This window comes from Harpia harpyja, chromosome 1 (genome assembly GCF_026419915.1).
Source record: "Harpia harpyja isolate bHarHar1 chromosome 1, bHarHar1 primary haplotype, whole genome shotgun sequence".
NCBI classification, from domain to species: domain Eukaryota; kingdom Metazoa; phylum Chordata; class Aves; order Accipitriformes; family Accipitridae; genus Harpia; species Harpia harpyja.
In genome coordinates, this window is record NC_068940.1 from 34,966,065 (window position 1) to 34,988,522 (window position 22,458).

At 37.4% G+C, this 22,458-nt stretch overlaps 1 protein-coding gene across 7 annotated transcripts in view; it reads right to left on the reverse strand.

Moving 5' to 3' along the window:
- Positions 1-422: 422 nt before the first annotated feature.
- Positions 423-22,458, reverse strand: part of VAPB (VAMP associated protein B and C) — a 40,182-nt gene continuing 18,146 nt past the window's right edge. The window contains exons 3-9 of one of the 7 annotated variants that reach the window (XM_052786667.1): positions 15,779-15,882; positions 13,418-13,498; positions 11,672-11,848; positions 8,052-9,528; positions 2,858-2,993; positions 1,283-1,383; positions 423-1,184 (exon numbers count right to left, since the gene is read on the reverse strand). In XM_052786667.1, coding sequence (XP_052642627.1) covers positions 9,370-9,528; positions 11,672-11,848; positions 13,418-13,498; positions 15,779-15,882 — 521 coding nt within the window. In that variant the 3' untranslated portion in view covers positions 423-1,184; positions 1,283-1,383; positions 2,858-2,993; positions 8,052-9,369. Of the gene's footprint in view, positions 2,994-8,051; positions 9,529-11,604; positions 11,644-11,671; positions 11,849-11,903; positions 11,958-13,417; positions 13,499-15,778; positions 15,883-22,458 lie in introns of all 7 variants that reach the window. The other 6 variants (XM_052786676.1, XM_052786658.1, XM_052786649.1 and 3 more) reach the window with 6 other exon arrangements.

The window sequence follows — 22,458 nt, forward strand, 5'->3', positions numbered from 1 at the left end:
TTCATTTACACCCAAGAATGAGATTTGTGTGCAGATACTTCTTTTTCATTTACATAGTATGGAAATGTATTAAACTTGGCAAGTGTTCAGACATTGCATGGTGTAAAAACTCCTCCAAGACCACAGATCCTTTCAAGGTGGTGATGGGATTAACATGATGTAAAAAGTTACAAGACAACATCACATACTTATGCCATGTATGCAACGAGCACTTGAGAAAGCTCCCACCACCTCCCCTTAGCAGGTCAACCACCATTCGGCTCCAGCAGCACTGGATGCTTAGACACAGCTCCACAACTCTGCAGGACGGATGGGCTATGCTGACTGAACCTCCCTATGAAAGCTTCATCAGGAGCCTCTTTATCCTGTTTCCCCCCTTTAAGTATACTTCTGAAAGACAAAAAAAAGCCATGAAAAAGCTATTAGCATAAATATCATAACTTTTATTGTTCTGTTCACAGTTTTTGGAGAAACATTCCTAAATTACAGTTATTCTCTCTTAAGAATTTGTGCCTTTTTCCAATTTGAATTTGCCTGGCTTTGATTGCCAGGCAGTGGTTCTTGTGTTGCTCTTTTTAAGATCAAAGAGCTGCAGTGATCAGTATTTTCTCCCCGTGAAGGTACCTATGCACTGTCATCAAGACATTCTCAATTTTGGTAGATAAACTCATCCAACTGAGTTTTGTCTCTCGCCCTCTCTAAGGCATTTTCACACTCCACCAGTAATTTTTGAATCTTTTTTTTGCATCCATTGTAATTACTCAGCTTCTCTTTTAAAATGTAAATATCCAAGTTGCATCCAAAATTCCCAACTCTCACAGCTGAGACACACAGAAGTATAATCACTTACTGCTAACGGTAATTAAAACCAAGAACACACTCTTATTCATTAGTCTTTTACCCTGGGACTGCACTGGGAACACATGTGGAGCTCTTACTCACTCTGGTCCTGGGTATGGATATTTTTGTCATGTTAACATTTTATCAGTAGTGATTTTGTATCTATTTTCACCAGTGATCTGGAACCACTGAATCATATGGGGTCCCAGCAGAACCCTTCTATGAGTATCCCCATTTTGCTACGGTTCTCTTTGAACGACCACTTCTGAAACGTGTGATTGTCAGAACACACCAAGCTTTGCAGGGGCCCAGATACACTCACATCAGTCTAATCCCAAAGAAAACTGAAAAACAAAAGACAGAATGAAATGACTTACATTACGCTCCTTCATCTCCTTTTTCATCCCTTCCCTGGGAGTGTCAAGCTAGCTACACACTTCACCTGGGCCGTCCTGTCCTGTCCTGTTTGCCATCCTTATCAGCAGGTCAGAGACTGCCCCAGGCATCTCCCTTAGAAATACAGATACAAGGTTTCTAGACCTACTGGATTTAAAAATATTGGTTTTTAATATTAAGCATTGCTAATGAGTGACATCACCTTTCCAATTCTTACACCATCACTAGCAGCTTTACCACCTGCATCTAGTAATAGTCCTTACCCTACCACAAAGATTTCCTCTGAACTTCTGCTCTTTTATCAGCCTCTCCAAGCACTCCAACCCATACTTTTTTTTTTTCCTCTGGCTATTGCTTGCCTTATTAATTTTCTACACTTCGTAACTCTCATTTTGAGTTGATTGCTGTCTGCTTCCCTTTTTCTTATTTGTTTTATATTACTTTACATCTAATTTCCACCTTCATTTCGTTACTGAAACAGGATGGGCAGTTAGGCAAAGTTGTCCCCCTTCTCGATTGCAAAATTATTGGGGTTTTGGCCATTTAACACCTTTCACTTAGAAAACTGCCAATTCTAATTCAGTTTTCCATCTAATTTCTTCTTCACTACCAGATTTGATAAGAAATTTGCTCAGCTGTGCCCTTTTGAAGCACCAATTACATTTATTAGCATTTCACATGGCTGCATGCCAAGCTTGAAAGTAATCAGGATTCCAACTTCCTAGTTCTGCAATTCATTTATCTTTATCTGACATGAACAAGACAAAACCAAGTAAATTCATGTTTCATGTCTAACACTGCATTAAAAAAAAACAGGTCTAGGACCTAGACAATGAACATCAGTCCTGACTACTGGATTCCTTTCAACTGTAAAATAAATATATACCTTTTTATTGTACCTGTGAAGAAAACCAAGCTAACATGCACTGGCAGGTTAGTACCAGCTGAAAGTCAATGGTAATGGGCACATGTGTCTTGGAAAACTTTCCCATTCACTTCTTACAGAATACTTTGCAAAAGTTTAATCATTTTTTAACCACTCAAAAAAAGCAAAGAAAAATAAAATAATTTTCAAACACTCTGAATACATTTACTAGCTTCCTATACCGAGTCGAAGCATGAAAGTCTTTCGTACCTTCTTTAGTATCATAAGCTACTCAGACAAGTTGCCTTTGCAATTTTCTGTTTCTCTAGCAGGGACAAAAATTTAAAGCACGAGCTGAGTTTGGCTGACATAGTCATGGGTTTGATCTCCTGTTCACAGCTTAATTAACAGTAACTTATTTTTCCAATTAGCCATCTTCATGCCCCCCTGTTTACAATACCTCAGAATGTATTTTGCATTCTAGATTCCCAAACAATTCTTAAACTGAAACAAAACACAACAAGTTTTAAAACACTTTGGGATATATTAACAGCATTGAGCTAGTGCTTCATTTGATAAACAATCCACACTGAACATAAAAGCCTATTATTTACTAAAAATAAATATGCTGCATTGAAACAGCAGAAAAAAGCTGGAGACAGATGGTTGACAAGACTCATTGCTCCAAACTACACAGAGTGAAGAGGAAGAAGGAACACATTTGATCAAACAGGAAGCAGAAAGGTGAGTTGTTACCTCGGATGGGAAAAGGCATCTGGGACCAGAGTTAAGACATCTATGTGAAGGGAGTGCTTCTGCCAGGCTCTGGGTGCAGCCACAGAGCATTCCCGTGGGCCAGAAGTCAGAGACAGGCAGTCAGGGAAGAGCAAGACTGGAAGGGCAATGGGAAGAAAGAGACTGAGATGAAAAATAAATAGGCAGCAGAGAAGAAAAGCCACTTAAAGATGCTTGGCTGGACATCAGTTTCTTTGCCAAGGAGCAGCGAGGGAACAAGGATGACTTGGATTCAATCAAAGGGCTGAGGGAGGGAACGGAGTGAGATTTGACAGCTCAGGCAGAAGAGATGAGAAAAGAAATTGGGCAGGAGAGTCTGCAGCCTTCACAGAAACATTCTTTTGGGCTCAGAACTGAAGCAAATATTCCTGGCTCCAATCACACTTCCGTGTGGCCTCCTAGTGAAACGTGAAAACAAAAATTGCTGCTTCAGCTCAAGAGTTACTCACCACTACATCAGATGCTTAGGTCCAGAACGAGTATCCCTACGCAGAACATAAAGGATTCAATCCTGACACACACATGGGTTACATCTAATACATGATGCCATTTTTTAAGTTCAACTTTTAAAAACATAATTATATGTATCTTAAGAGAACTTAAGATTATGTAAGGTCAGGCACACAAAGTTTAGCAGTTTTAGACAACTTCTGGGCAGCCAGCTCACTTTTTGACCCAGTACTGAAGGCTTGATCAGATACTGCAACATACTCACAGAAAGTGGCCAAACTAACAGCGCACAAACTTGGTTTTGCCATTTCCTAAATTCTGAGTGCTTGACTTTGTACAGCCTTAATAAAGTCTTTTAAAAGTAGTTGTGTGTGGATAATTGTGTGTGGGAATTTTGCCAACTCAAACATGAGGGATTTCAAGAGGCTTTTCTAATCTTGTGAGTTTATCCACGGAAGAAAAAGATTTTATTAAAAAAAATGAAGTACAGCTAAACTGGGAACAATACTTTACTACAGGCTGTTCTTCTGTTCTTTACAGGCACTTCAAAATCTTGGGGAAAAAAAAAAATCACAAAATTAGGAACTTATTAAATAAGAATGAAATGTACTGATGCAGAAACATAAACAGAAATGCCAGATGTATAATGTCAACTTATAATATGCAGCTTCAATTAGTTCTTCTTAATTCATTTGTTTTCTTAACTTCTTTTGTTTTGCCATCTGGAAAAGGCCATTTTCTAATGACAGATCATAGGAGGAAAGATCCAAAGTTCAAGTTTGCTTGAAGGAAAAGCAGCCTTGTTTCTGTGCTCATAGACTCAGTGTTCCTTTTTGTAGTTTTCACTCATGCAGAAGCTTCAAGACAAACTTAGGCCTGAACTGAGAGGCAAAAAGATCTACATGGATGTTTAGTAAAGTTTTGAAAAGTTTTACTTTTTGAAGTAAAAATGTGAAAACAGTTCTGTAAAAGGAAATGAAGCCACAGGAAACAGTAGAGTAAATGACAGGTATATAGTAATTTTGGAAGTGTGCAAGTGCATGCTTATTAGAATATTAACATGCAAGAGATTTCTGGCTGGCTCTTACTTGTGTTATTTTAAAAAATAATCTACATTTATCCTGTAAAAAAAAATCAACCCATTAATAAAACAAACAAATTTTATAGTTAAGCAGATCTGAGTAGTAGAAACACACAATTATTTTGTCCTCTGAAGCTAATCAAAATAAAAGTTAGTAACAGCACAATGAGTAACGTCACTTTTGCACTGACGCCCATTAGACAAAGTGATTCAGTATACGTGAAGCTGTCAGCATAATATAAAGAAATCCTTTGACTATGTCCAATTAAGATCAGCATTGCCCTGCTTGAACAATAAATCCCACTATTTATCTAACTGTAACTGATGATTTACACTAGCATTGTATCCCATTATCATCTTTTAATGAAGTATAGCTAGAGAACTGCTAGGTTTCACTATATGAGCAAGCAGCCTTGCTCAGTAATTGCTTTTCTTTCTAAAATGCCTAAACATTGGTTTATACAAGTATTTTCTAATTAGTAAATTAGATTTGTAGACATGTATCTGATGACAAAGAATAGTAACTTCCACATACTGTATTGAACTACTCTCATTCCTGTACAGGTTACTTTCTTCTTTTTATATTAGTGTTTCTGACACCTCCCCCCCCCCCCCCCCTCAAATATGTACACTGAAATTCACTCACCACCTGTCCCTTCTCAACTTGCTCACTTGAGGATTTGAGTAATGGATGCTAACCCATTTTCAAACAATGAAAAAGCAGCTCTCCAACCCCAAGCTGCTCTAGTGCTGCTGTGAAGTACTATTGCAGCTGTAACAGCCACAACAAACAAAGTTCAGAGTGCTTGTTTTACATGTTCTTTAATTTCAAACAGAGGGATTTTTGGTTGTGTTTTTTTCTCAGTTACTTTATATAGAAAACAGAACTCAGGATATGGCATTTCAGGACATCATGTAGAGCAAGAGATGTATAGTTCCAAAAACTTAGAATAGTACAGTTAAGTCACTATTGTGCCCGAGAATTAAGGAAGTGTTCCAATTAAGAGATCAAAGCGTTGTACATATTTTCTAAAGAAAAGGGATGACATAGTTTTCTTTCATTAGGCAACTGCAACATCAAGTATCTTAAGACATTAACAATCCCTTTTTGTGTGCACACCACTATGTAAATATGCTGACTGCTAAATCAAGATTATAACAAGAATTGCAAGTTTACATGTGCAGTGAATAGAAACCCTTTATAGTTTATTGGTGAGAAGAAACTTAGCGATTTGCAAAGTGAGGTTCCAACTTCAGCCCACTAACAGCATTTCAGGACAAAAAAGTAACATGGAATACCACCATCAAGCTATTACAATCTTGTATTTTTAGAAAATTACGTCATGGTACATCAATCCCTCTCAACATGACACACATAGTATCTTGCTCTTCAATCCCCAAGGCTATTCAACAGTAACTTGAAACTGTGTGCCTAGCTTGCATATGCAATTGTTTCAGTTGTGCATTCACAGCTGACAACTGCCAATGCAGAGCAATAGTTATGATCATTCATGCATGGAATATTTGCTTTAAGATGTGGATAACTACATGAAAATAGTAGAAACCAATTTCCATTCATTTCCCAGTACTAGGCTTCAAGACATTTTAGATATCTATTTATACCAAATTTGCCCAAAGAGTGCAGACAGGACTGTAAAGCTCCACAAAATGAAGACTACCTAAGCAGCCTCTACTGGCTCTTACAAAAATTAACAATAAATATATATGCAAGTGGGCATCTTAAAATAACAGTAAGGACAATAATTAGATTAAGTAATAACTTGATTTCTACTATCATGTATCAATTACAATTTTCTAGTATCTGGTGTTGTTTGAGGACACCAGACAATAATCTTATTTAGAAACTCTATGTTTCATGCATAACTACCTAAGATATACAATGCCCTCCAGAATAATTCACCTTCTATGAATACTTCATGAAGACACTTGGTCTGGTGTCATCATGTAAGGAACAACTTACAAAAGATCCAGGTGGCTTAAGAACATCCATCCAATATATTTTTGCAATGTATCTACAGACTGGCCTTTTAGGAACCTTGGAAGAAAAAGCATCCTTAGATTTCTTTCTACTGCGCATGAAAGAAGGGTCTGGTCAAACAGACAGATAATAAGGATTCCACTGATCAGTCATTTTATTTTAAGCTCAGCAAAAACAAAGCATTACCCAGACAATTCAGTGCTACTGTCTGTTCAGGCTGTTTTCAGAAATGGTTAGGAAGGACCTCAGAATTTTGTTAAGTTCCAAAATATAAGCAGTTAAATTAACAGTCTTGTTTAGGACTGATGGTGTGGGTCAGCCCCAACTGCAGGCTACAGTTGTTACCAACAGATCCTTAACTAAGGTCCTCTGTTGGTCTCTTTGATCACGCATTTGTAAGGCATCTAGCAAAGCATGAGAGTGTTTTCTGGGACCTCTTTATAATCCTGAAGTGCAAGCAACAGGAACAACTCTACTCACAAATTAAAGTTCCAAGTTGTCACAGATCACTAAGAAGTGACTACTGAGCACTGGAAAGAGGACAGACATTCTGCTGGCTTTCCCCTTCATCTGGGGAGCTGCCTGTGCCAACAGTCAACTGCAGTAGCTAACAGTGTGTGTAAAATTTGCCTGGAACATATACTGACAAGAGACCAGTTTAAAGCTTTGATCCTCCCCCCCTTTACCCTGCAAGGACAGCGATTTTTTTTTTCTTTTTAACAAACTTTTCTGAGGCTGTTTTTCAGCAGAACAAAGGGCTCTCAAAAAAGAGATCTCAAAAGATCAAGGTATTTACAGCCTCTTAAAAAAATACTGCATAGCTCAGTCTCCCTTCAAAGCCATGAAAACTAATTTTGCAACATCACTTACAACCTTGTCTTTCTGAAAAGGTTCTTTTAAAATATTTCATGTAAAAGTTTTCATTAGCTTCTACTGCCTGAAAAGTATCTTTTTCTTGATCAGTTCTGTCCAATTTGTCACAGTGAACTCACTGCTTCGTTCTTTCCAGCTCATGTCCCATCTTCTCTGCCCTTTACAGGCATACTTCAATAGCTTTGTCACTTCCATCCTGAGCAGACAAGGCACTAGCATTTTAGAATGCTAAAGATACACCTCTCATTTCTGTTGAATCTTCTAGAGGTACTTCCAGAGTGGCGTTCATAAGCTGAACACACCAGTTAAGATTTTTCCTTCTATTTTCTTGTTAAACCTCACATAAAATTTCACTTATTTGCACTTGCAAAGCAGGAAACCCTTGAGTCACAAGTGGAACAAATATAAAGGTCAACAAGCATAGTAGACAGGCTGCAGCCCAAACAGCTTTCTCAAGAAATCAGAGGAATAATAAAGGAATGAAAGAAGTCACTTTTAAAAGATGTATCTTAATTCTGAAAGTTGTTACAAAAACTTTTGTCACCAATGGTTTTTGGATCTACCATCTAAGAATATACAAGAATTTACCTGCTCAAAAGCTTTTTCATCTACTGAAGTTCAACATGTTAAAACACATTGAGTTTATGTATTTTGTACTAAAAGTATGCTTAGAAACGACATAACCTTACTTTCAACATGCTATTAAGCATCTTAACTACTGAACCCAACTAAACTGAAAAATGCGAAGTTACCTTGTACCTCAGCAGTCAGCATCGTTACTTTGAACACTTATGTATATCAGGCTGATGATGGGGCTGTTTGGATTTATTTTAAAATTAGGCTGGAAAAAAAAAAATTCATCCTTAAACAAGGCTGCAAGTTTCCTTATGCCATAAACAAGGTAGACAGAGAATACTGTTCCTCCCCCCCCCCCCGAAAGTGTGAGAACATGACAAAAGTAACAAAGGAAACATTAATTTGGGGGCTTTATTTAATTTTTCTTTTCTTTTTTTTTTTTTCCTTTTTTTTTTAAGATGCTACATAGTCAAACAGGATTGGTCTTTTACGGCATAGGACTAGTTTACTACTAATATTTTTTCCCCTAGATAGACTTATTTACATACAAAAACAGTTTCCTGACCACTGTTTCTCCAATGCTCAGATGATCAAAACTCCCAACAATTGTGTAGTGCCCAAAATACCAGGAGGCAGAAGAATCTTGCATCACTACAGCAGCAAATTTTTAGTTCTAGTCACTGGCTTTAAACAGGTGCCTTTTCATACCATATAGTATTAGTCAATTTTGTGACAATAAGGAAACATGAGATGAAATACATTAAATAAGTTAAATATGCATTAAACATCTCTGAATAACATTTTAATTCAACTAAATGAACCAACAGCAATGTAGCTTGGTCCCTTTATGAGAACAAGGCATTGACCTTTATTCCAAATGAGTGTCATACCAGTCAATATATGCCTCTTAATGATGCCTAGCACATTCAGCATTGCCACATACAATTCTTTTCAGCTTCTCACTATTCATTTAAGTGCCAAGAAATTGGTAACTTGCACAGAGTTGAAGACACTGACAGAAACTGTTAAATTTATGAGCAGAATGGTGAATTAACGTATTTTACAGAAGTTATCAACACCTCCTGCCTAACCCAGCTCCAAACATCCAATAGGGCCAGCTCCAGCAGTGGAGGAATAGTTTGTTCTATTTTTCCTTTTTTTTTTTTTCCTTTTTTTTTTTAAAAAGAGGTAATCCAGCAACATATACCAGGGTCTAAGAATGTTTAAAATGACATATACAATATTCCATTGTAGTGTTAAATCATGATTTTCTCCCCACCTTCATCACTGAAGCATATTTTCTTTCATTCATTCATTGTACATTTTAAACTTTCTAGATTATGTTACATAGTATTTGTGCAGGGGTAATTTAAAGGCAAGACCTGTGAGATGTCATACATTAATTTTTTTTTTTTTAAACATTGTTATGAATAAATTTAATCCAATGATATGGCAGAACCATCAAACCAATTTACAATTTCCAGCATGCTGCCTCTACAAGGCTATTTTTCCTATAATTACACCAAAGACAAAGAACAAAACCACCAAAGCAAGTAGTCTGGAGCTGAGCCCTTCATCCTTAACAGCAGCTGCAGAAGCAGATATTGGGTTGTTTGTCTGGGGTGCCTTTCTCATCCGCAGTCCATCTTCTTCCTAAAGGAAGATATATTGATTATTTCTACTGGAAAAAAGCTTTAAATATTCTCCCTCATATTTATTTTAGGTGGGCATAATAAAATAGGCGAAAGCTAATTTAGAGCTCTATTTCCTAGATAATCCTGAGAAGGAAAGGGTACTGAGGTAGGAGAGGAATTCTGTATCTATTTGACTAGCAGAGCAAAAATCACATGCTCTTGGAATTTTTCTCCTGCTGACTAAGGTAATAGGGGAAGCAATGAGGAAGCCTGCAAGAACACTCATCCAAAGGCTGGACACAGCTCCAGAACTTCAAAAAAAATGATGGAGGTAATGGCATGAAGATGTTTTTCTTGCTATGTAAGCAAATATGGTGCTGTTGGGGAAAATGCTTTTCAATGTAACTAAGGTAGGCTGTGAAAAATATGCAACTTTAAGGCAATAATACTCATCAGTCCCCTAGTTAGATGTCACAAGCGAATTTCACCAGCATTTGAAGGGAAATCTATTTCCCCCATCATATTAATGCTGACATTTTGACATGAAACTAATGGCAATAATTAGGATATTTTCTTGGTATGAGTTTGACAGCTCTCTTGATTTAAAGATGTATGAGACAACAGGTAAAACAAGATCATAACACCAGATGATATCATTTCAAGTGGAGATGATGTTCCCCACATCTTGATCTAAACTGTTGTGCAGCACAGCTGTGTGTTAGCACAGTCCATTCCACACACACACACACAGAGCACTTTAGGAGATGGTAAAATGAGCCTTTTGTGACCTAACTTGTATACAGCTGAAGCAATAGTGTTAGACTTTTTATGTGATACAGTATTACAGTACAAAAGTGTAAGATACTGAAGCAAAAGCCTCCAGTCTATACATAAAAAAATACTCAAGAAATAAAATTGTAATGAAAGTTACTGCAGCCTTAAAAATTGTAAGATAAGTGAAATTCAAAAGGCTCACTGTATGTCAGTGTTTCTCACTTTTGAATTTAAAGAGGCACCTAACATTCTGGAGGAAAACTTTTTTTAAACAAAAAAAATTTATTTATTAAATGTCACAGACTACCTGATACCTCACTACTGCTCTAAGTCTAGATGGGGATAACTGGCTTTTGTAAACAATAAAATGTTGCTTACCTATATAGGCATTTTACTTTTCATTGTAAATATTTTAACTTCCTTTTGACAGTGACTCTAGCCTGACACTGACAGCACCTGGTGGCTGGCAGTAATTTAACATTGTTTTGCGATGTTTTATGTGTTTCTAACACTCCACAAAGGGAGCAACAGCTCACCGTTTTAAGACATTACTGTAAGACATCAGCTCAATTCTACATATCTCCTGTACAGTGTTTATTCAAGACCTATTTGCAAAAAAATAAAGTAAAATCATATACTATTGTGAGACGCTGGCAAAACAAGACACAAGGAGAAGTTAAGGTCGTGTCTCAGCTATATACATACATTATTTCTATGTGCAAAACAAAACTGGTTTACGAATGTTTAAAGAATTTCTTCATGCATCAGCCAGCCAAGCAGCATCAGAGCTGACAGGACACAGTTCCTTTCACTGGGGTCCAATAGTCAAAAATTCCAAATTTTCATTGGTGCTGTTATCTATGAAACTAAGCATTTACAACAAATGAAACTACTGTAAAAAGAGTTTTTCAGCATGGTGATAAAGGCTTCTCAATTACTTGATTTCACAGCGATGTGCTGGATATGACAGGAAGCATATTTCCTATTAATCTGTCTTACTTTGGTCATTTCAACTGCATATTATAGGTGCAATTACTAAAACACTTGGTATTTGCACAACACTGCCCTCAAGCTCCCATCAGTTTGAGAGAACAGGGCCAAATCCAGCTTAATTCAGATTGAGAAAATTAGGTGGGAAAAGAAAAGAGAATTCATTACTTTGGATTGCTATCCAATCAGTTTCTCTGACTGCATGACTTGTAAGCTCCTTTCAAAGGAAGTATTTTTTCAACACTTTTTCTCAGTTTATAGAGAGAAACCTAAATTATCTTTTAATTTATAGACAATATTAAAATATTGTGCCAAGGTCAGGTAACCAAACCTTTAAGTTGGAAGCTCCTTTTTCAGGAAAGGGGTAAATCTGAAAAAAAAAAAAAAAGTATCTTTACCTTAAACTGTTTATTCTCCTCCCGTAACCTCTGAACTTCTACTTGAAGCCTCTTATAGTCTTCCATTACTTTCTTAACTTCAGTGTCATCCAAAGAAGAACTTACTGATTTAGACATTACAGAGGAATCTGTCTTTGTTGCAGTTGTGGATACAATTTTATTTATTTCTATGTCATGCTGTTAAAAAAGGATAGAGTGATTTTTGGTTAGTTATTAACACCACACCACACACCTGATATTTAGGAGGAGAATCAGGTAAAATTGTCTGTGCACACCTGAAACGTGCCTGTATCAAAAGAAATAAACAACATTTTTCTTTCTGTAACCTTTACTTCCCCTTTCTGTTTCACAGAAAACACCAGATTAGCAGCAGTAAGTGCAGACAGCATGACCTCAACTCTTCAGTCCCTGCATATATAGAAAAGGAAATATCCTTAGACCATGTCCCACAATATGAATGGGAACTTCTTTGTTCACAGTCCACTTATGGAGTATTCATGCTCTCCTCACCTTTCCCTCCCCAAGCACAACACAAACAGCTACTCCAGGAACCAGGGTATTGCTAGGAACTACCCACCTGCTCTGCTGCTGTTCCCTTTCTCTTCACTCCCCACAACTGGCTATCACCTCTCCATCTTCCTGCGCTTCTGTGGTGATGGAAGAACTTGCAACCCAAGTTAGGAAACAAGCTGCAGACCTCCAAACCCTCCTCCCTTTCCTGCCTTTGGATTCTCTCCATGTTCTACACTTTAGAATGCAAAGGGCCTGGCTCTCATGAAAAACAAACCACTCTATCGCCACCCAAACTGCCACCAAAGTCTTAACATGAATAAAGTAATAGGATCTTGTTACTACTGGTGCTTTGTTTTGCCCTCATGAATTTTACGGATTATAGAAAAAATTACGACTAAACAGAAAAGCTGTTAAGTTTCATTTAATTCAGATTTTTTCCTTCCTCTCATCACACCTCTGCACAGAAAGTACCCTGGCCTAAAACAAAAGCACCTACTTTCAGAGCAAATGTTTGCTGTCTGGAGCAGGTGGAGCAGAGATAGCGAGACTACAATAGTTACATTATAACAATACATAATCCTAATTACAAGCTGTCCAGTGCAAGGTAAAGCAACTGTGCCTTCAGCACCTGCATACTAGGAAACATTTTTTCAGTTTATTCAATCCATTATCAGTTCTACATTTGACACTACATAATTCCATTAGAAATTAATGCGTTCATTACCCTAACAAAAAAGGATCCTACAATATTATAGCTGCTAATTGCAATATAACCCCTAACTGCATTTGTGTTCTCCCTACTAGCTTTCTACCAATTTACTTGCTAATATCAGCGTGGTACTGAGGAAGCAAAGGAGAGTGTTGGACAGGCAAATTTATATTGCTGATGGTTATAACTGCTTCAGTATAAACTCTGACCTTTATGACCATGAATCAGTATCTTTCAAATTTTTTTGAAATATTCTTTATCCTGTGATCTTTCACTAAGTGAAAACAGATCAACTCAAAGATTTCTTTGTGCTTGCGTTGCACTTACATTGTTCAAATTAGCTGCCAGGTACATTAAGCATCACCAAGATTTTAAATAGTTTATATTGTGTTTTCAAAGGGTGATGCCATCCAGGCAGTGAAACAGAGGGTTCTGTCTTTTGCTTATATAGCTGTTTGTATAAACATGCCATTTTACATGATTTATTGTGTTAAAACACTCAACATGCATCTGAAAATACTCACAGGTTTATCATTTTCGGCTGGTAGCTCAAACACACACCTAAGTTTCGAATCCATGAGTTCTTCCGGTTTTGCTTCTTTCCACTGGAATAATTTAATATTAACTTAATATTAAACATACTAGTATATTAAGGCAGATGGAAAAGGCAGTGTATTACATAAACATATCACATCACCTTACTCAGAAAAACCCCACAGGTGTTTACCATGTTACCATTAACCACACACATGATAAAAATGAAACCAAATATGTAACTGAGTGGTACTGTAAAGGAAGACCAGATACTATGAAGGAAATCATTCTAAATAGTATAAAACTTACACAGGTAATTTAGGAGAGAACTGGGAAATCTGTAACAGTAATTAGCATAGATAGGGGGAGCTATGGTTCTAATTAAAAAAAGAAAAAAAAAAAAGGGAGGGGTGCATTCAAAGGAAGGGAAAGATAACAAAAACCCAAATCAGTAATGTTAGTTCTGAAGTCTTTGTTCAGTGGCATTCCTATTCAATGTTTTCAAATTTCACATGAGATTTTCTTCCTGACTGGTATGAACTACAGGACTGTTCTTCCCCTTCCTTGTTTTCCACCTCCTTATTTTTCAGCATCAACGTCTAAACAGTAACAGATGTGCTACATACAGAAAGGGATAGCTCCCCTTTCATCCTTCTCTCCCCTTCAACTAGGGAGTCTACCATAAAAAAGTTTCCTTCCAATATTTTTAACAGGGATTAACAGTTATAAATATTTGCTCGGTATCAGCTGTAACCCTGAACTGAAAAGATTGATTCATAGTAGTGATATACAGCAAGAAATGTCCACATTTATGTCCTGGAGTTCTCACATGCTTCTCTTCACATTGACCATACTTCTGATAGCATGGTATTGCTCAGCATATCTCAAGTAGGCGTCAAATTATGGCTAACCCCTGTGCAACCTGAAGAAGTATTTGAGTCATCCTAAATAGCTGAATCGTACTTCAGCTCTTCTGTGGCTGAAGTCAGAATTCTATTTTGAGCTCGTTGGCTGCCTGTGAAGTGTTGAAAGCTTTATAGTACTCCAGTAATTTGTCTCACCTGTTTATCCAGAATAGGAAGAGATTTGCAGAGTGGTAACAAAACTGAGAACTGATCAAGTGTTATAGGAAAAGAAATCATATTGGTCTGGAGAGCTCTGGAAAACTGAAAGGGCCATCTAGGTCCTAAAAAACATTCTTTGGTAGCAGAATAACATTTTTAATGGTATAAAGTAACTCATAAAAATTAAAGAGTTAGAAAGAAAGGCAGACTGGCTTATCTTTCTAGTGATGTAGACATTTTATTACTATTGCTGTTTCTCCCACTGGATCTTATTTTGAGGCCATTAAACAAATAATAGTTCCACAAATCTCTTTCAGAAGGGAAATTCTTAACCCTGCGGAATGCCGCAGCTTTAAAAAGTTATTCAGAAGAAGATGCATATTGTGAAGACTACTATAAAAAAGCCATGATATGCACTCTGAGGTTTTGGGGGGTTGGCTTTTGTTGTTTTTAAGTAATACACATACCTACAAACACACACAAGCCCCACACTTTAGATTAATGGCCTCTTTTTCTTTTTCATTGTGTCCTCAATAGCTACCGAGCATTCTCTCAAGAGAACAAAAGCTAGACTAGAGAAAACTTCCTTGTGCCTTCTTGCAGTAGCAAATCTTGCTGTTACAGGAAAGCCACCAGTTGACATACCGGTTTGTTCCTTTCCAAGTTGTCTTAATGCAGCCTGACATCTTATTTCTACATCTTTTGTCCTTCTTTGCTTCAGCACCTACATGCTTCTGTTACTCTCATTTGTAATCCACAGGACAGAACCTATGAGGGCCTTTCATTTACCTAAGCCACAACAGACATAGGTAGGGGTAAATTAAAATACAATACTTGTAAATCATCCACCTGGTTCTTGCTGGGAAAAGGAGATGCTCAAGGGAAGACTCGAGACTGAGAGTAGAGGCATAAAATATAAAAGAGGCCACAGATTTAGAATATATTCTATAAACTCTTAGAATATATAGTTCAAGTTGGCCTTTCTAAAAACTGATATATTGAAAAAAATTACAACTACTTAACATTTGTTTAATGGCTTGGTATCCCATTACTGACAGCAGCATCCTCAAGAAGCAACCACAGACACCAACAGTATCTTTCAGTGTGAGGTTCCTGGGGCTCGAAATAAACGGAAAACACCTTCCCGTGCACAGTGATGGAAATCTGGCAAAACTTTCAAGGATCACTCCAGTGTGGTTCAAGAACAGCCCTTAAGGAACACAGTCAAAGGTCTTATAAAATCATACAATCAGAAAGAAGTCCATTTTAATTAATTTCAATACTTACTACTGCTTCCATGTCTGAAGTATCAGCTGGAGCAAACATAGACTGAACCATAAACTTGTGTTTACTTTTCTCATTAGGGTCATAGTCAAAAGGCTGTAGCATCACTGCAAGAAAAACCCCAAAACACATTATGTTAACATTGCTCTGATGCATAGTCATGCACTGATGACAGAGTTACCAGATTTGAGAAATACAAACATTAAAATGGTTTTAAGTTGTATGTCTGTTATGACCAAAGAGGCAGCTGAGATCAGTAACCTCACTTTAAAACAAAATTTTAAAAGAAGGTAATAGAAACAGACTTCTTCAGTCTGTCAAGATTTTTGTCTGAGAATTTTAGAAATGCTGATCACTGTACAATATTCTGCACACAACTATGGCAAGATAATAATAGTAATTTATAGTAAACAGGATAATCTACATATCTTCTGGGACAGAGGGAAAAATTCTCAAAGAAAGCATCTTTTTTCTTCCTCCATCCTTGGGGCAGAAGTAACAAGCTGGCATTTTGATTAGTTGTACACACAGTATTCCTGATGGTTCCTGAGAAAAGCTACAGAGGCAAAGTCAAACTTTTTAAACCTTGAGGTTCAAGTCTCAGGATGGAAATTTCCTCTACAAATTCTAAGAGTCTCATGGTATTTGTTTTATCAAGTACAAGTACTTCTTTTCCAAAAATAAGTTGCTGAAAGTTTGTTAGGAATTTATAGCTGGAAGTTTATGGTTAAATGCTATATAAACTTCAACTCTGAAAGGTATACAAGAAATGTATTTCTCCCCATTCAAAAATCACCAACATTCCAGAATTTACTCTGCAGAAAATGATTGTGTTCAGAGGACAGAGAGCAAGGAATGGCAGGCTGGGTGTGTGTGCGCTATTTTTTTTTACATTTTTTATTTAATAGTAGGAATTTCCGTGTCTTTTCTTTTTGGGTAAAGAACTAACTTGTTGAAGTAACTTGAAGAGGCAGAGTTATGCATTTTGTTTACATGGAATATCCTTTAATCACAGTGCTCACTCAGAACCCCTATGTTTTGCAAATGACACCTGGATATTCAGCTACTGTGACATTAACAAACACTGGTTTAGCTTCAACATGAGACAAACAGATGTGAAAATAAGCAAAGCAGTTTACACAAACATGCTATTAGATATTGCAAAAAGCTACCACCCCCTCAAATTTAAAATGAAGCTTGCATATACTGCAATTACAACTAACATAAAAAATGGTGTAAGGTTTAAAAATTCACATTTTACGACCCATGAGGCTACTTCAGTCCCTCAATTCAATCACTAAGAAGAGAAGCAGTTCAAGAATTAGGATTACTTTCAAGTACTAGTGCTATTAACATTATGTGCCCAAATTCATATGCACTAATTGCAGGGGTTTGTGATATAAAAGCAATATCCAAAGATCCTATTTATTGCAATTGAAGACAAGTCAAACCAATTTGCCTCCTTCATCGAGCAGAGTATGTTATGGCTGTGCCATCTCTATTATGCACACAATCTGTGGCTATCAACAACCACATGCCTTTTAAAGCCAGAAGAGAAGGAAGACAGCAAATTCTCTCAGATGAGGTGCTTTAAAAATTATTACACATTTTAACTCACCTTGTGGTAATCAAATACTAGTCCAAAATAAATGTTTGCAATTAACAGGCTACTTTTAAAACTATTTTTCCAAACAGAAGTGACCGCACTGTGAAAGCACATATATTTCAACATTGCATGATACATCACTGAAAAGCAGTGGCGTAATTTTTTCTCTCCTGTAGTAGACACCTAACTTATTTCAAATCTACATAATGTGTAAGATCCAACTGGGTAGTCAAAACTATCCACTGTTTATGGAACTTCTCCAGATCTGCAGTTTTTTCAATTTGCTTTGCTGAGTGCAGCTATAAGCTCATTTGAAAATCATTATTTCCCAAGTGATAGTGCTGAAGCTGTTCCCAAATGCCAAATGATTGCTGCTCTGAATTCCATTCACTGAATCATAAGAGCAAGCAGCTAGAGAGGGCTTGACAGTACAAACGTTGTTAGCACTTGTATTTTTAGATCAATACATGAAAGCCACATTGACACAAATTATTCAGCAAATGTCTTGTAAGCCAGATGGGAAGCTCAAAAATATGTACTTTGTTCAAGAGGAAACCAAACCATTTCAACATTTATTCACATACTATTGGGGGTTTCTGTGAAAGATCAGTTCTATGTAATTGCCCTAATTGCTAGAGAATTTGCTACTGTGAATGTGGCTCCTCTGTTTTGACTGGAAATTCCATACCTTATGCAAGAACTACGTGAAAAGTCTATGTTCCTACAAAGTGCCTTACCAAATCAGTCACCTCATCTGGTCAAAAGTGGCTGACCAGCTTTCATCAGAACCCAGAGTTCTAAGAAACAAAACGATTATCATGATCTTGAAGTTTACTAGCACCAGCATCTATTAGGCAGAGTTATGTATTTCAACCGCCTTCTAAACTGATCACCTTACAGCTAAAGCACCAGAAGTATTCCACCACAAGCAAAAACTGCAAAGACATTGAGAGATCAATGGAATGAGGAGTAACACAAGTTGTATTTGTTAGCAGCCCACTTGTCTCTCAAAATTAAAACATGAAGGGCCAACCTTACGTACATCCTGTTCTGAAGTCTCTGCAAAGAAATGGATACCAGCTTTCTCACACATTCCTGTGATACCCCCCATATTTTACGCAAGGCCCTCTGTAGATACCGAAGGAGAGGCGGTGACCACCTAATATGCTCCTTCTTTTTTCTAGAACAGTTTACTGGCAAAGTGAATAACAATGTCAGAAGCATTAAACTCTTCTGGGTTTCCTACAGTAAACCTGCACTCTCAAGGAACAGAGGAAATTTGAGCAAGGAACATGGAAGGAGGTAAAACTCCACCCGTAATGCCTGCTAGGATCTAGCACTCCCTTCCAAGAGCAGAAGGAACAGAAGTCTCCCTGCTCAGATAGTCAGCAACCTTCCTCTAGTTTCCATCTAAATTTATTAATGGCCTGTTTACTTGGTCCTGGACCAATAGTGCCCTTATGCTTAAATATCAAAGAAGGGGAAGAGTCAGCTACTTCTGGTGCACTCCAAGACATCAATCACAGTAACTCTTGGCCTTCTGGTAAACTAAATAAGCCAGACTCTCTGGTCCAGGCTCCCCATTCATTCTCTGCACCTGTTCTGGCTTGAACTCCTCTATATGAGCTACTCTAATTATACATCCAGGATATTTTACTCATGCCCTGGACAATAGCATAGACCCTCTTACCTCTTCCATTATCCAGCCTGTTTGCACATACTACATTTGCCTTATTCACAGCCACGTTATGTCAGCATCTTGGTCACCCTAGCCAGCCCCCTTAACAAGTCTGCAGTTATAGCAGGAGTATTTTATTCTCCAAGTACATGATTTTGCAGTTTTTCTGATGAAACTCATCCTGTTTCTCTTACTGTAGCCTCCAAGGACAGCCAGTTCTGCTGCGTATCTTCAGCCTCCCAACTTTACATCATCATCAGGGTTTTTAGTGTACTCTTTGTGCCAGAATTGCTTATAAAAGCGTTAAACAAGAATAGTATCAAGAATCATTCTCAAGAAACGTCACTAGTAACTTGCTGCTATTACATTTCCATCCACCACATCACTGTTTACTCTTAAGTAGACCATTCAATAGTCTGTGAATCTATTTTTCTTTTCTAGCTTTATTGATAATTTTCCCAAATGGCACTGCATGAAATTCTTTATGGTCTGGATAGATCAAATCTGCCACACTTATGTCACCTTTACATAAAATACCCCAACCAGCTACAGGGGCGAGCCTCAAGATCATTGTGCAATTTGATCAGCTCTGCTAGAGGTGAGCAAAGGACACTCACATCTACAGAAACAGGCAGAATCCACTGCACTGCTTCACATTTGTTCCATGTTTACATAGTTCTTTCTGTAAATATTTCGGTAGTACTAAGAAATGTTGAATCTGTGAAGACCAAGATAGATTCTTCTAAAACAAACAGACAAAACCAACCCAAAACTTGGCAGTTGCTACATAGTCCTGGGAGGCCTGGGCGAACAGTGCACAGCAGCAATGTTGCCTCTGGAGAGTCGGGGGCTGCAGCAGTGGATGGGACACGACCGGTGTCTTAGCCAAAGGGGCAGACCCGCTGCGACCGCAGAGAACAGCAGCTGCAGCAGCACTCTCCTGAAGGCAATGCAAACCACCTTTTCCAAGTCAGGCAAGTTTACAAAAGACTAAAAATCCTCCCCAAGGATATTCAACAGCAACCTAAGGATAACGTCAGCTTTTCCCCATTTTTAGGAAGCACGTTCAGACTGCTCTCTTCAGTGGGACAGTGTGCACAGATGGTACCATCTGTACTTCCTCTCTCCCCCTGTTATACACCTATCTGCAGGCTCATCAGCACCTGCTTATATTTTTTTCACTCTTCCTTTGTAATCCATTCATGCCTTTTATTTAGATTTCAACCTCTTGGCAGTGACAAAATCAGATATATTTGTTGAAATAAGACGTGTTTAACAAAAATGGAATGTGTGCAAATACTCTTTTTTTCAAAGTATTTCAGACCACATGCAATGAGATCAGATGACAGCGTACACATACACTTCCCGACAGTTACATAAACGCAGTTGTTAAAATTACATGCCATTATATAACAGGTGAAAACATGGGCTACAAACCTGACATTGCAGCAAGCAGTGTATGCTGACAGGGACTTAAATGCTGATATTTAGGAAAAGCTGTGATATGGCATAAGAAGCCAGTATTTGAGACTCCACTAGAATAAAGCAAGCTTTACTTTTCTAGCATTTTATAGGTTTTAAATGAGCCGTCATACTAGTATGAAATCAAGTGGAATAATGTTCTGACTGCTGCCTCTATCTTAGGGCAGAATATCTTCTCATACACTTACATCAAAATAGTACAGATACAGTTTCACAGGAATGTAACAAAGGCATCCTGTTACTACAGTGCGAGAAGAAAAGGCTGCCCCAAACTCAGCTTCAGTCAGTAACACTGAGAAACTAAAAAATTGTTCCAGAGCTTCATGCCACTATACTTAGGCACTGATTTTTTGGAAAGACAAGGTACAGTACCAACACAGTGCTACCAAGAGGTTGTGTTAAAGCCAGTCAGAATTCTCAAGAGGACAGATTGCATATAGTAAATACAGCCCAATTAGTTTAAGTGTCCGGAAGTGATTACTGAAATAACTATATTCGAATAATTTCTCACCAGTAGTATTTTCACTAGGTTTGGAGGAATTCAAGTCCTATTTATTCAAGTCCTATTTTTATACCCTGTGCAAGACTTGAATTACACGACTGAAAAATAACTGATTCAGAAGCAAAGAAACAAATTCTATTTATTTTTCACTTCATTAACTACAAAATCAGCCCTCTGTTCTTAAGCAACATTACTCCCCTCCTTCACACATCTCCACCCTTTCTGTGAATTTGAAAACAATTCTGTTCTGTAAGTTAATGAAACTCCTCTCTTTGATCGCCCCTATCCAAAAGATTCCTTCTGCTAATCAGAACCAAAGACACTGCCATCTTCCAAGTCCAAAATTAAGTCCCATGCATGGTTTAAAGGAGCTACCTGGAGTGCAATATATACAGCTCTATTAAAGAGAAATTCAACCACAGTACAAGATAAAGACAGCTTCAGTTTAGAATGTTTTAGGAAGTAAAGAATTAACATTTATAACCCCAGAATTCTGTAACACATCGACCTATAAATTTGCCTCAATATATTACCTAAAGAACAATGAATGTGTACTGCTTGTATTTTAAAATATAATGTTAATGTAAGGACTGGTAATTTAGGATTGTTATTTGTTATTACTAAGTTATTATAGGCACGAAAATATGTAGAACACAAATGTGAGCTTGTGATTAAATATACCATAGCCATTCGCAAAACTAACTGAATCATAAATCACTATAAATAAAGTTATCAGAAAAGGGATGTATTTTTCAAAGCTACGTAAGCTAGAGCAAAGCATAGCTTAAGGTTAGCACAGCAATCTCACATAATGGGATACTTGAAGTCAAGTCTTGGACTAGATCCATATTCTATCTCGTATGCCTATGGGAAGAGTCAGGCTGGAAAAGCAAGTAAGACGTCGGTATGCTGGTAGCATAACATAAGATGGTTCATACAACACTCGCCTATACTATATTCTGCTCAAGGTAGAGCAAAGGGGTCATTGTAAGCAGAAGTTTAAGAAAATACTCAATGTTGAGATCAAGACAACGTTTTAAAAAGCATGGTAAGTGCCTGCAAAGGAAGTGGGCTTTTAATTTCAAAAGTCCATCTGATAGATGAAAAGAATCCACATCTTTATAGCATGAAGATAATTTGTAGCTAGAAACCATGCTAATTTTCATTATCGCTTCATTGATTTCTATGCATTTAATATGCTTGCCTGCAGCTAGTATAGATGACAGACAGCTTTACTTGGGAATTGTCTCGAGTTTTAAAAATCTCAATTTTTCTCTAGAGAGCTTTTTCATTTACATATTAGTCATTTCAGAACTCACTGGATACATGCTAACCTTCTCCTGAAGCAGAAGTGCTTTGCCTGCCCCACCTGCAGCTACCACATTGCACTGGTTATCTCCACACTGTGACATTCC